General features: G+C 44.4%; 1 protein-coding gene across 4 annotated transcripts in view; it reads right to left on the minus strand.

The window, feature by feature from the left end:
- PDE7A (phosphodiesterase 7A) overlaps window positions 1-12768 on the minus strand; it is a 116824-nt gene that overhangs the window by 22759 nt on the left and 81297 nt on the right. For all 4 annotated transcript variants that reach the window (XR_011314108.1, XM_069731417.1, XM_069731418.1 and 1 more), the window contains 3 exons: window positions 8497-8648; window positions 8280-8343; window positions 801-896 (listed from right to left, as the gene is read on the minus strand). Coding sequence is in view for 3 of the 4 variants with exons in the window: in XM_069731417.1 (XP_069587518.1) it covers window positions 801-896; window positions 8280-8343; window positions 8497-8648 (312 nt within the window). In the remaining variant the exon portion in view is untranslated. The remainder of the gene's footprint in view (window positions 1-800; window positions 897-8279; window positions 8344-8496; window positions 8649-12768) is intronic.

Raw genomic sequence — 12768 nt, forward strand, 5'->3', positions numbered from 1 at the left:
TCCATGTCCTTAAAAGTTATTTTTCCACTTCCAAAAAACATGGCCCCAAATGACTTATGCATATAATAGAACATACAAAGCAGGCATTCACCTTCCTGGGGTTTAGCACCAGCTCTCTGCTGCTGCAACCAGGACACAGAGCCGGGAGAAGCGATGTCACAAGTACAGCGCACATCACCGCTGCAGCCAATCACGGAGCTCAATGGCTCTGCACAAGCTGCTGAGCTCAGTGACTGGCTGCAGTGGTGATCTAATAATGTTTATATAGCGCTAGCATATTCCGCAGCGCTTTACAGTTTGCACGCATTATCATTACTCTCCCCGATGGGGCCGACAATCTAAATTCCCTATCAGTATGTCTTTGGAATGTGGGAGGAAACCGGAGTACCCACACAAACACAGGGAGAACATACAAACTCCTTGCAGATGTTGTCCTTGGTGGGATTTGAACCCAGGACCCCAGCGCTGCAAGGCTGCAGTGCTAACCACTGGGCCACCCAACAAGTACGCAGAGACAAGAGCTGTGGCAGAAATATAAATATATATATGTGTGTGTGTGTGTGTGTGTGTGTGTGTGTGTGTGTGTGTGTGTGTGTGTGTGTGTGTGTGTGTGTGTGTGTATATATATATATATATACACATAGATACATACATACATATACACACATACACACACATACATATACACACATACATACACACACACTTGTTACACTATTTGCAGCATCCTGACCAATTTGTAGAGAACGCGAACAAACTGATGACAGGTTTACCATATCACGACAACTTTCAGAGCTTACCTAGAAATCTACGCAGTTTCACCATATCCAAGTGAAAGTGATCTATTAGACCATTATGACTCAAGAGGTGAAAGGTTAGGGAAACCAGACTGTTTCCTAAAAAAAAAAAAAAAAAAAGTACAATCATAAGTTATTGTGGGGACCATGGATCAGCAAAGGATGAATCACTAACTAAACCAACATCATAAAGCAATCATGCAGGAAATGTCAGCACCTCCATCCAGAAAAGAAGGGGGATGTGAATAAGAAGGGCTGTGCTACTAGTGCACAACGCCTTCAATTCAATCACTAGGTTTCTCCCCCCAGGTAAAATGATCATTTACACGGTGTCGGAAATGCGTCTCCCGGGGCTTGTGTCACAATAGGTCACATGATTCCTGCGGCAAATCAGCAGCTGCTTCACTGATCGCTCCATCGGCCACAATGGACATCTGGAGGACGTGAGGGTCAGTGTCTACACCACTGGTAAAGCGCCGACACCGGAGAGGTGTACAGCTGCTATTATCTTGCTGATGGAGTAGTAGGAGGGGGATAACATGGTGACTGAGAAGGAGTTGACTGAGTAGTGGACCCCCGCTTCAAAACACCTGCACCCAAATGGCTCAGGTGGATGCACAAGGCCTATAAAGGCGAGATATACAGTCAATGATAAGTGTATTGCAAGTTAGGTCTCACACTCATTAGCGTAAAAAAATAGCTCCGATGTTGCTCCTGAAAAGTTGGAAGAGTGCTACGAGAGTGTGCAATTTTTTTCTTCACCTAGCATCTGCATACAATCTGTATACAATGTGTTTTATCATCATCTTTTACATCCAGCAATTCTCTATGTAATTTAAAGCTAGTTTACAAACGAATAAAGCAATTTTGTATAAAAGGGATAGATTGAGAAATAGAATAAATAGTATAAATGTCCTATAGATATTTATTGTCACAAGCCTCCCCTACATATAATAAACTAGTACCCTTTAGTGTTTTCCTTGTGGCACTAAAAAGGGTGGCTTTGTCTTATTTAACCTATTAAATAAATTAAAAGGGGAGACCCCATGCTATTTTTTTTTAACCAGCTGAGGGAAAGCAAACAACTGGTGTTTGGTTTATGCTGGGAAGGGGCCAAAAGTAAAAAGGGGCGATCCCACCCAGCAAAAGTGGTGGGGTGCCACCTATTTTTAATAAGCAAAGGCAAAACAGACAGCTGCAGGCTGATATGAACATGCTGGGAAGGGCCATGGATATTGGCCCGTTCCCAGACTAATAAGTCTCAGCCACCCCACAGATGGCACATTTATTAGATGTGCCAATTCTGGCTCTTAGCCTTGGTTCTTCCTGATTGCCCTTGTGCAGTGGCAATAGAGGTAATGGTTTTGGGATTGATGTCAGTTGTGTAATGTCCACGGACATCAAGCCCAGGGACTAGTAATGGAGAGGTGTATCAGACTCCCCCATTACTAACTCCATAGTCAAAAGAAAGAAACACAGAAAAGGGCTTTAACTGGAAAAAGCACACCCCGACAATTACCATCTTCTACCCAAGCGTTACCATAAAAAAGTAATCCACAGGGGTTTTGATGCAATACGTAGGTCCCACAACGATCCCAGTCCTCTTCGTCCAGTCTATGGAGCCCCGGTGAATGAACTGTGGTAACCTTATTGATGTCACCGCTCGTCACAGCAGCAGAGTTCTCACGCTGCACAGTGCGAGAACCTCCAGTGGATGCTGCTCCAGTGTATGGAGCTGCGTTCTCTGAACAGGGCTCCACAGACTGGACGAAGAAAACCGGGATAGTCGTGGGACCTCAATATTATGCATTACTAAGGACCCCTGGGATCACTTTTTTATGGTAATGAAAAATGGGTAAGAGAGGGTAACTGTCAGGGAGTGCCTTTTTCAATTAAAAGGACATTTCTGTGTGCGTTGCTTTCTTTTGACTATGGGGTCAGTAATGGGGGGTGTCTGACGGACACTTCTCCATTACTAATCCCTGGGACTTTATGTCAGCGAACATTACACAGCTGACAACCCCAAAACCATTACCCCAATTGCCACCACACCAGGACAAGCAGGAAAAGCCAAGGCTAAGCGCCAGAATTGGCACATCTAATGGAAGCACCATTTCTGGGACTGAAGGTTGTTTTATTAGTCTGGGAAGGCACCAATATCCATGTCCCTTCCCAGCCTATTAATATCAGTCCTCAGCTGTCTGCTTTGCTGCTTACTAAAAATAAAGGGGACCACACGTGATTTATTTTGGGGGGTCCCCCTATTTAAATAAGCAGTAAAGGCTATGCAGACAGCTGTGAGCAGCTATTATTAAGCTTGGAAGCTCCATGGATATTGGCCCCTTCTCAGCATAACACCACCAGCTGTCTGCTTTCTCTCAGCTGTTTTTTTTTTTTTTCCTTCCCCTTGCACCTAATGACTTGCATTGGCGAGTGCAATCAGATTCTCGTAGACAATGACAGCATAGACTCATTGTACAACATTGGTCAGAGTGCAATGTGATATTTTCTTGCATTGCACTCGTCTGATTTATACGCCAGTGTGAGCAAGCACTTAATGGGATCTTCCCCACTGCATATATTTATGGCATGTAGACTGGATCCAGCAGAAAAGGCTGTTGGAAAAACCCATCAACACCTTCACTGCTAAATTATGTCAGATAAAAAAAAAAAACAGTTACAGAATTATAAATAGGAAAAAAAAAAATTGGAAAGGCAGTGAATAGAAGTAAAACACTTGTCGGTAACATACCACATGGCTATCCTGGCTCCATCATATATTTTGAACAGTATTCGATGTGTATAAAAAACATGTAATAGACTGGTGTAAGTAGCTAAAGAACAAAAGTGAGTGTATAGGCAATAAATCCTACACAATCATATGATTACATGATGTGAGGGATCTAGATGAACACCACATAAAAGATTCCATCGCTAATGTAAAAATAACTAAACTAAAACATTTATAACAAACACATAGTAGCGGGGTGAACGCACCGGGACTAAGGAAGCCAGGAGTGTCCAGCCCTGAACTGGTATAGAGGGCTTTCATTATTAGTCAGCCCCAATGTTTCAGTTTTATTTTTGCATTATAAATGAATTCTAATAATGTTTGTGGTATTCACCTAGATCCCCAATATCCTGTAATATTATGGTCGTGTTGGATCTACTGCTTTTACATTCACTACTGTATTTTTATCTACGTAGGGTATGTGCACACGTTGCAGATTTGCCTGTGGCATTTTCTGCAGATTCTGTATCTCTTGGCAGAAAACGCAGGTAAAAATATATCTATTGATATATCAATAATAACAAGCCCGATGTTTAGTAATAAACATAATAAAATTGTACATAAAGAGTTAAATAAAGATACACACAAAATTTGCGTTAGGCTGGGGTCACACTTGCGAGAAACTCGCAGGAGTCTCTTGCATCAATACCCGGCACTGCCGCCGGCACTCGGACCAGAGCGTTCAGTTGCATAGAAATACATACAGCCACATACTGCAGTCCAGAGTGCCGGCAGCAGCGTCGTGTATTGGGGTGCGAGATTCTCGCAAGTGTGGCGCTAGCCTTAAAGGGAACCTGTCACCCCCAAAATCGCGGGTGAGCTAAGCCTACCGGCATCAGGGGCTTATCTACAGCATTCTGTAATGCTGTAGATAAGCCCCCGATGTATCCTAAAAGATGAGAAAAAGAGGTTACATTATACTCATCCAGGGGCGTTCCCGCTGTTGGTCCAGCGCCTCCCATCTTCATCAGATGACGTCCTCTTCTGGTCTTCACGCTGCGGCTCCAGCTCAGGCATACTTTGTCTGCCCTGTTGAGGGCAGAGCAAAGTACTGCAGTGCGCAGGCGCCGGGCCTCTCTGACCTTTCCTGGCGCCTGCGCACTGCAGTACTTTGCTCTGCCCTCAACAGGGCAGGCAAAGTACGCCTGCGCTGGAGCCGCAGCGTGAAGACCAGAACAGGACGTCAGCTGATGAAGATGGGAGGCGCTGAACCCGGACCAACAGCGGGAATGCCCCTGGGTGAGTATAATCTAACGTCTTTTCTCATCTTTTAGGATACATCGGGGGCTTTCCTACAGCATTCTAGAATGCTGTAGATAAGCCCCTGATGCCGGTGGGCTTACCTCACCTGCGATTTTGGGGGTGACAGGTTCCCTTTAAAACGCAGTAAGTGTATAATTTAAATAAATAAAAAAAATGGTGTGGGCTCCCGCACAATTTTCTGCACCAGAGAGGGAAAGCCAATGACTGGGGGCCGATGTTTATAACCTAGGAAGGGGTTAATACCCATGGATCTTCCCAGGCTATAAATATCATCCCAAATGGTATAATTAGCCTTTACTAGCTATTAAAATAGGCTGCTGAAACGCATCAAAATCTGCAACGTATGCACATAGCCTTACACTACAGTATATTAAGTGCTCTGCTTTTCTTCACTGCTTTTTAATCACTGCCCCTCTACCGGAAAAGTATCACCAACTTCCCACTTTAAAAACCTAATCTTGTTTCACAGTGTAAGTTCATCACCTGGAAAGAGCTCCGGTCCGAAGCAGAAAAAACTATTTATGCTGTGAACTTTTATACTGATATTTACAAATAAAAACATGATCATTACAGTTGTGAAAATAAGTTATCTATTTCATTCTTGGGCGACAAAGCGCTCAAACTCCAGCATCCTTATCCACCTAGGGTTCACTTACCATATGGTAGGCCAGAAGACCGACGGCTTTAGGAGGAACATCAGTGGTTATCCTCATCGCTCACAAATGCAGCCTAGCCTTTGGAGGTGAATGCCCACCATCCTACAAATATCACCCCCTTATACGAATCACCCCTTACTATGAAAGCAACGCATTCTAGAATTTCTCTTTTTGTACATATGTAGACCACAGAAAGTTGAACACAATGATACCATGATATCTGAGATGTTTTATTCCAGAGAAAGCCACATTTTTTTCTTAATATGTAAATGAGCTGTTTAAGGGGTTGTGTCACCAACAAAAATGTATTTCAAAATCAACAGCTTTTGGAATAAAAATAAATTCCACTACTGAATGTGTTTAACCACTTTGACGACATGTGCCGTAAATGTACAGCGCATGTCGTGTCTCTCCCTGGATGTGGGCTCTGGCGCTGAGCAGACATCTTTCCTGGCACGACAGCTGTTTTGAACAGCTGAAATGTGCCTCTAACAGCCATGGGTGGAATCTCGATCCACCAACGGCAGTTAACCTGTTAAATGCTGCTGTCAATCTCTGACAGCGGCATTTTATGTGAGCGCCACCCAGAGGTCAGCGCTCAGTGAGCATTTCGGTTACACATAGGCGATGTGATAATCGTCTGTGTGTAGCAGAGGCGATCAGAAGATTGTAGCTTCTAGTCTTCCATGGAAACTATTGAAGCAAGTGAAAAGTTAAAAAAAAAAAAAAAAAAAAAAGTTTAAAAAATATTAAAACAACATATTAAGACCATCTGCTCTCCCGATCTCACTGCAGAGCTGTGCCTGACTAACAATACAGCTGACGTGGACCTTGTTTCATTACAAACACGTTAGCATTTGTCCTCTCACAGTTCGGGTAGCTTTGCTGTACTGCTCTCCCCATTCACTGGCTGAAGCACTAAGAGGACAACTGCATCTGCAAATGTGCATGTAATGAGAAAAAGCTCAATTCTGCTATAAAGTGTTAGTTATAATCACACTCCGCTCTGCAGAGAAATCAGGAACGCAGACTGTCAGTCACTCCATGTCTCACACTGCTAATGCCCCCTTTCATATAAAAAAAAAAGCTCTGGAGACAGATTCTCAGGGAGATCTAGGTCCGGCCCATAGATCTTAACAATTCATTACATATATTACCGTATATACTCAAGTATAAGCCAAGATTTTCAGCCCATTTTTTGGGGCTGAAAGTCCCCCTCTCGGCTTATACTCGAGTCATACCCGGGGGTCAGCAGGGGAGGGAGAGCGGGGGCTGTCTAGTTATACTTACCTGCTCCTGGCACGGTCCCTGCTTCTTCCAGCGCTGCAGATTCTGCCTGTACTGAGTGGTCACATGGTGCCGCTCATTACAGTCATGAATATGGAAACAGGAACACATGGGCTACTTGCACAGTGAACAAGTCTGTATGATCATGTTCACACACCACCAAGAAACCTGAAGACACAAAAGAGAATAGTGAAACCAAAAACACTCAGTTTGAAAAAATGTTGCAGTAATCCGCAAGTGCTAGTAAAAGATGTAAAAAACAGGGTATTTGGTTGATACGTTTTTTGCAAAAAATGTATACTAAGCTGCTCTACCAATCTTCACGGTATACCCTTATCAGAGCAGTCCTAACTAATGTATGCAATCCCTATCTGATGTATTTAAAAACCTGATCATCTGTATATAACCTGTGTGAACAGGGTTCAGAGAGGAAAAATCCACATAGAGGTGGAGCCGCATATTCATAACTAATGATCGGTAACTGTGACCGCTCAATACAGGAAGAAGATGCAGCGGTGGAAGAAGCAGGGACCCGCAGGGACCGTGCCAGGAGCAGGTAAGTATATGGGCAGGGGCGCGCAGCGCTGCGCGATATTTACCGCTCCTCGTTCCGATGCGGCTCCATCTCCAGCGTCCTCTGGCTGTGACACTCAGGTCAGAGGGCGCTGTGACGTAGTCAGTGCGCGCCCTCTGCTGAGCATCAGTGCTGGAGACTGAGCCGAACGAGGAGCAGGTAAATATTGAAAGCGCCGGCGTCCTGAGCGAAGAGAGGTGAGTATGTGATTTTTTTTTTAATTGCAGCAGCAGCAGCATTATATATGGCACAGCTTTATATGGAGCATCTATGGGGCCATAATGAACGGTGCAGAGCATTATATATGGGGCACAGCTTTATGTGGAGCATCTATGGGGCAATAATGAACGGTGCAGAGCATTATATGTGGCACAGCCTTCTATGGAGCATCTATGGGGCAATAATGAACAGTATGGAGCATTATATGTTGCACAGCTTTATATGGAGCATCTTATGGGGCAATAATGAACGGTATGGAGCATCTATTTTTATTTTTTACATTTACCGGTAGCTGCTGCATTTCCCACCCTAGGCTTATACTCGAGTCAATAAGTTTTCCCAGTTTTGTGGCAAAATTAGGGGGGGGTCAGCTTATACTCTGGTCGGCTTATACTCTAGTATATACGGGTAAGTAAAATGTGGATTTCTCTGGAATAAGACATCGGATCTCGGGTATCAAGTATCATTTTATTCAACTTTCTATCACCTAAATGCCCATAGAGACGGTTTCAGAGGGTTGATCCTACCGACAGATTCCCTTTTCGAAACAAAATTTAAAGTCACAGCAGGTTACATGTGTCCTTGGCAATTAAAGGTTCAAAGATTCTCTACAAGGAGGAGATTGTAAAATTGCTGTTATATTAACCCCAAAAAGCAATCATACACATTACTCCATGACATATCTTCCTTACCATTAGTCAATCTATCAAAAAGAAATATATCAAAATTCCAGTTGCCGACTTTCTCCAGCATACACTGAAAAGAAGAAAAAGAATTAACCACCCGAGAACCAGAACAGAGAGGGGACATAGGCAAGATATACAGAGCAGCTAATGGGGGGGGTGTATGTTATGGGGAGGGGCAGGGTCGTGACATACGGGAAATGTATCATTCAATGTTTGCACCTACCTTGGCTTGTCCATTGTAATCATCATCCAAGATGTACAATGAATTCTGTGCAGTGACACCCCGGAAAAACCGCGAAGACCTTAGGTACCGCTGAAAACTTAACAACCGGCGGATATTTCTTGCAGACAAGGAGAGTTCGATTTCGGAGTGTGCTGGATAGAAAGAAGAACATCAAAGTGGGATCAGATTGGATGCAAGCACTGCAGATGGGTAGCAACTAGTGATGAGCGAACGAGCTGGGATAAGGTGTTATCTGAGCATGCTCATGTGCTGAGTGTCTTGGGCATGCTCAAAATATAGGTTTGATTCCCCGCTGTTGCATGTCTCACAAACAGGCAATCCCTGCATGTGTTTCAGCTGTAACAGCCGCGGAACTTCAAACATTTTCCGAGCACGCCAAAGACAATCGGTTAGCACGCGAACTGCTCTGATCACACCTGATCTCAGCAGGTTCAACTCATCACTAGTAGTAACAAAACAACCATTAGCTTTTCAGATCCTAGATATCCACGCAAATTCGGGAATTATCCAGGAATTTGTGTGAGGTTTAAAGGGAACCTGTCACCCCGAAAATCGCGGGTGAGGTAAGCCCACCGGCATCAGGGGCTTATCTGCAGCATTCTGTAATGCTGTAGATAAGCCCCCGATGTTACCTGAAAGAGGAGAAAAAGACGTTATATTATACTCACCCAGGGGCGGTCCCGCTGCTGGTCAGGTCTAATGGGCGTCTCTGGTCCGCTGCGGCGCCTCCCATCTTCATTACAAGACGTCGTCTTCTGGTCTTCAGCCACGGCTCCGGCGCAGGCGTACTTTGCTCTGCCCTGTTGAGGGCAGACAAAGTACTGCAGTGCGCAGGCGCCGGGCCTCTGACCTTTCCGGCGCCTGCGCACTGCAGTACTATCCTCTGCCCTCAAGAGGGGAGAGCAAAGTACGCCTGTGCCGGAGCTGAAGATCAGAAGAGGACGTCTTGTAATGAAGATGGGAGGCACCGCAGCGGACCGGAGACGCCCGTTTGACCTGACCAGCAGCGGGACCGCCCCTGGGTGAGTATAATCTAACGTCTTTTTCTCCTTTTTCAGGTAACATCGGAGGCTTATCTACAGCATTACAGAATGCTGCAGATAAGCCCCTGATGCCGGTGGGCTTACCTCACCCGCGATTTTCAGGGTGACAGGTTCCCTTTAACCCCTTAGTGACAGAGCCAATTTGGTACTTAATGACCAGGCCAATTTTTGCAATTCTGACCACTGTCACTTTTTGAGGTTATAACTCTGGAACGCTTCAATGGATCCCGCTGATTCTGAGATTGTTTTTTCGTGACATATTGTACTTCATGTTAGTGGTAACATTTCTTCGATATTACTTGCGATTATTTATGAAAAAAACGGAAATATGGCGAAAAGTTTTAAAATTTTGCAATTTTCAAACTTTGTATTTTTATGCCCTTAAATCAGAGAGATATGTCATAAAAAATAGTTAATAAATAACATTTCCCACATGTCTACTTTACATCAGCACAATTTTGGAAACAAAATTTTTTTTTGTTAGGGAGTTATAAGGGTTAAAAGTTGACCAGCAATTTCTCATTTTTACAACACCATTTTTTTTTAGGGACCACATCACATTTGAAGTCATTTTGAGGGGTCTATATGATAGAAAATAATGAAGTGTGACACCATTCTAAAAACTACACCCCTCAAGGTTCTCAAAACCACATTCAAGAATTTTATTAACCCTTTACGTGCTTCACAGGAACTGAAACAATGTGGAAGGAAAAAATGAACATTTAACTTTTTTTTGCAAACATCTTAATTCAGAAGCATTTTTTTTATTTTCACAAGTGTAAAAACAGAAATGTAACCATAAATTTTGTTATGCAATTTCTCCTGAATACGCCAATACCCCATATGTGGGGGTAAACCACTGTTAGGGCGCACCGCAGAACTTAGAAGTGAAGGAGCGCCGTTTGACTTTTTCAATGCAGAATTGGCTGGAATTGAGATCGGACACCATGTCACATTTAGAGAGCCCCTGATGTACCTAAACAGTGGAAACTCCCCACAAGTGACACCATTTTGGAAACTAGACCCCTTAAGGAACTTATCTAGATGTGTGGTGAGCACTTTGAACCCCCAAGTGCTTCACAGAAGTTTATAACGTAGAGCCGTGAAAATAAAAAATCGCTTTTGTTTACACAAAAATGATCTTTTTGCCCACAAATTTTTATTTTCACAAGGGTAACAGGAGAAATTAGACCACAAAAGTTGTTGTGCAATTTCTCCTGAGTACGTCGATACCTAATATGTGGGGGTAAACCACTGTTTGGGCGCACCGCAGAGCTTGGAAGAGAAAGAGTGCCGTTTTACTTTTTCAATGTAGAATTGGCTGGAATTGAGATCGGACGCCATGTCGCGTTTGGAGAGCCCCTGATGTGCCTAAACAGTAGAAATCCCCCACAAGTGACCCCATTTTGGAAACTAGACCCCCCATGGAACTTATCTAGATGTGTGGTGAGAACCTTGAATGCCCAAGTGCTTCACAGAAGTTTAGAATGCAGAGTCGTGAAAATAAAAAATATTTTTTTTTCCACAAAAAAGATATTGTAGCCCCCAAGTTTTTATTTTCACAAGGGTAACAGGAGAAATTGGACTGCAATAGTTGTTGTCCAATTTATCCCGAGTACGCTGATGCGCCATATGTGGCGGTAAACCACTGTTTGGGCGCACGGCAGAGCTCGGAAGGGAAGGAGCGCCTTTTTGGAATGCAGACTTTGATAGAATGGTCTGTGGGCATTATGTTGCGATTGCAGAGCCCCTGATGTACCTAAACTGTAGTAACCCCCCACAAGTGACCCCATTTTGGAAACTAGACCCCCCCAAGGAACTTATCTAGATGTGTGGTGAGAACTTTGAATGCCCAAGTGCTTCACAGAAGTTTAGAATGCAGAGTCGTGAAAATAAAAAATATTTTTTTTTTTTCACAAAAAAGATTTTGTAGCCCCCAAGTTTTTATTTTCACAAGGGTAACAAGAGAAATTGGACCCCAGAAGTTGTTGTCCAATTTATCCCGAGTACGCTGATGCCCCATATGTGGGGGTAACCCACTGTTTGGGCGCACGGCAGAGCTCAGAAGGGAGGGAGCACCATTTGACTTTTTGAGCGCAAAATTGGCTGTCGTGTTTGGAGACCCCCTGATGTACCTAAACAGTGGAAACCCCCCAATTCTAGCTCCAACCCTAACCCCAACACACCCCTAACCCTAATCCCAACCTCATCTATAATCCTAATCACTAACCCTAACCATAATCACAACCCTTACCCCAAAACAACCCTAATGTCAACCCTAACCATAACCCTAATCAAAACCCTAAATCCAACACACCCCTAATCCTAATCTCAACCCTAACCTCAAACCTAACCCTAATCCCAATACACCCCTAATCACAACCCTAACCTTAACCCTAATCCCAAACCTAACCCTAATCCCAAGCGTAACCCTAATGCCAACCCTAACCCTAATACGAACCCTAATCCAAACCCTAACCCCAGCTCTAACCCTAACTTTAGCCCCAACCCTAGCCCTAACTTTAGCCCCAACCCTAACCCTAGGGCTACTTTCACACTTGCGTCGTTTGGCATTCCGTCGCAATCCGTCGTTTTGGACAAGAAACGGATCCTGCAAATGTGCCCGCAGGATGCGTTTTTTGCCCATAGACTTGTATTGCCGACGGATCGTGACGGATGGCCACACGTCGCGTCCGTCGTGCACTGGATCAGTTGTGTTTTGGCGGAGCGTCGGCACAAAAAAAGTTCAATGAAACGTTTTTTTTGTACGTCGCATCCGCCATTTCTGACCGCGCATGCGTGGCCGTAACTCCGCCCCCTCCTCCCCAGGACATAGATTGGGCAGCGGATGTGTTGAAAAACTACAGCTGCTGCCCACGTTGTGCACAATTTTCACAACGTGAGTCGGTATGTCGGGCCGACGCATTGCGACGGCCCCGTACCGACGTAAGTGTGAAAGAAGCCTAACCCTAAGTTTAGCCCCAACCCTAACCCTAAATTTAGCCCCAACCCTAACCATAAATTTAGCCCCAACCCTAGCCCTACCCCTACCCTAACCCTACCCCTAACCAACCCTAACCCTACCCCTAACCCTAACCTAACCCCTAACCTAACCCTAACCCTACCCCTAACCTAACCCTACCCCTAACACTACCCCTAACCCAACCCTACCCCTAACCCTACCCCTAACCCTACCCCTAACCTAACC

The sequence above is a fragment of the Ranitomeya imitator genome, chromosome 6 (assembly GCF_032444005.1).
Source record: "Ranitomeya imitator isolate aRanImi1 chromosome 6, aRanImi1.pri, whole genome shotgun sequence".
In the NCBI taxonomy this organism is placed as follows: domain Eukaryota; kingdom Metazoa; phylum Chordata; class Amphibia; order Anura; family Dendrobatidae; genus Ranitomeya; species Ranitomeya imitator.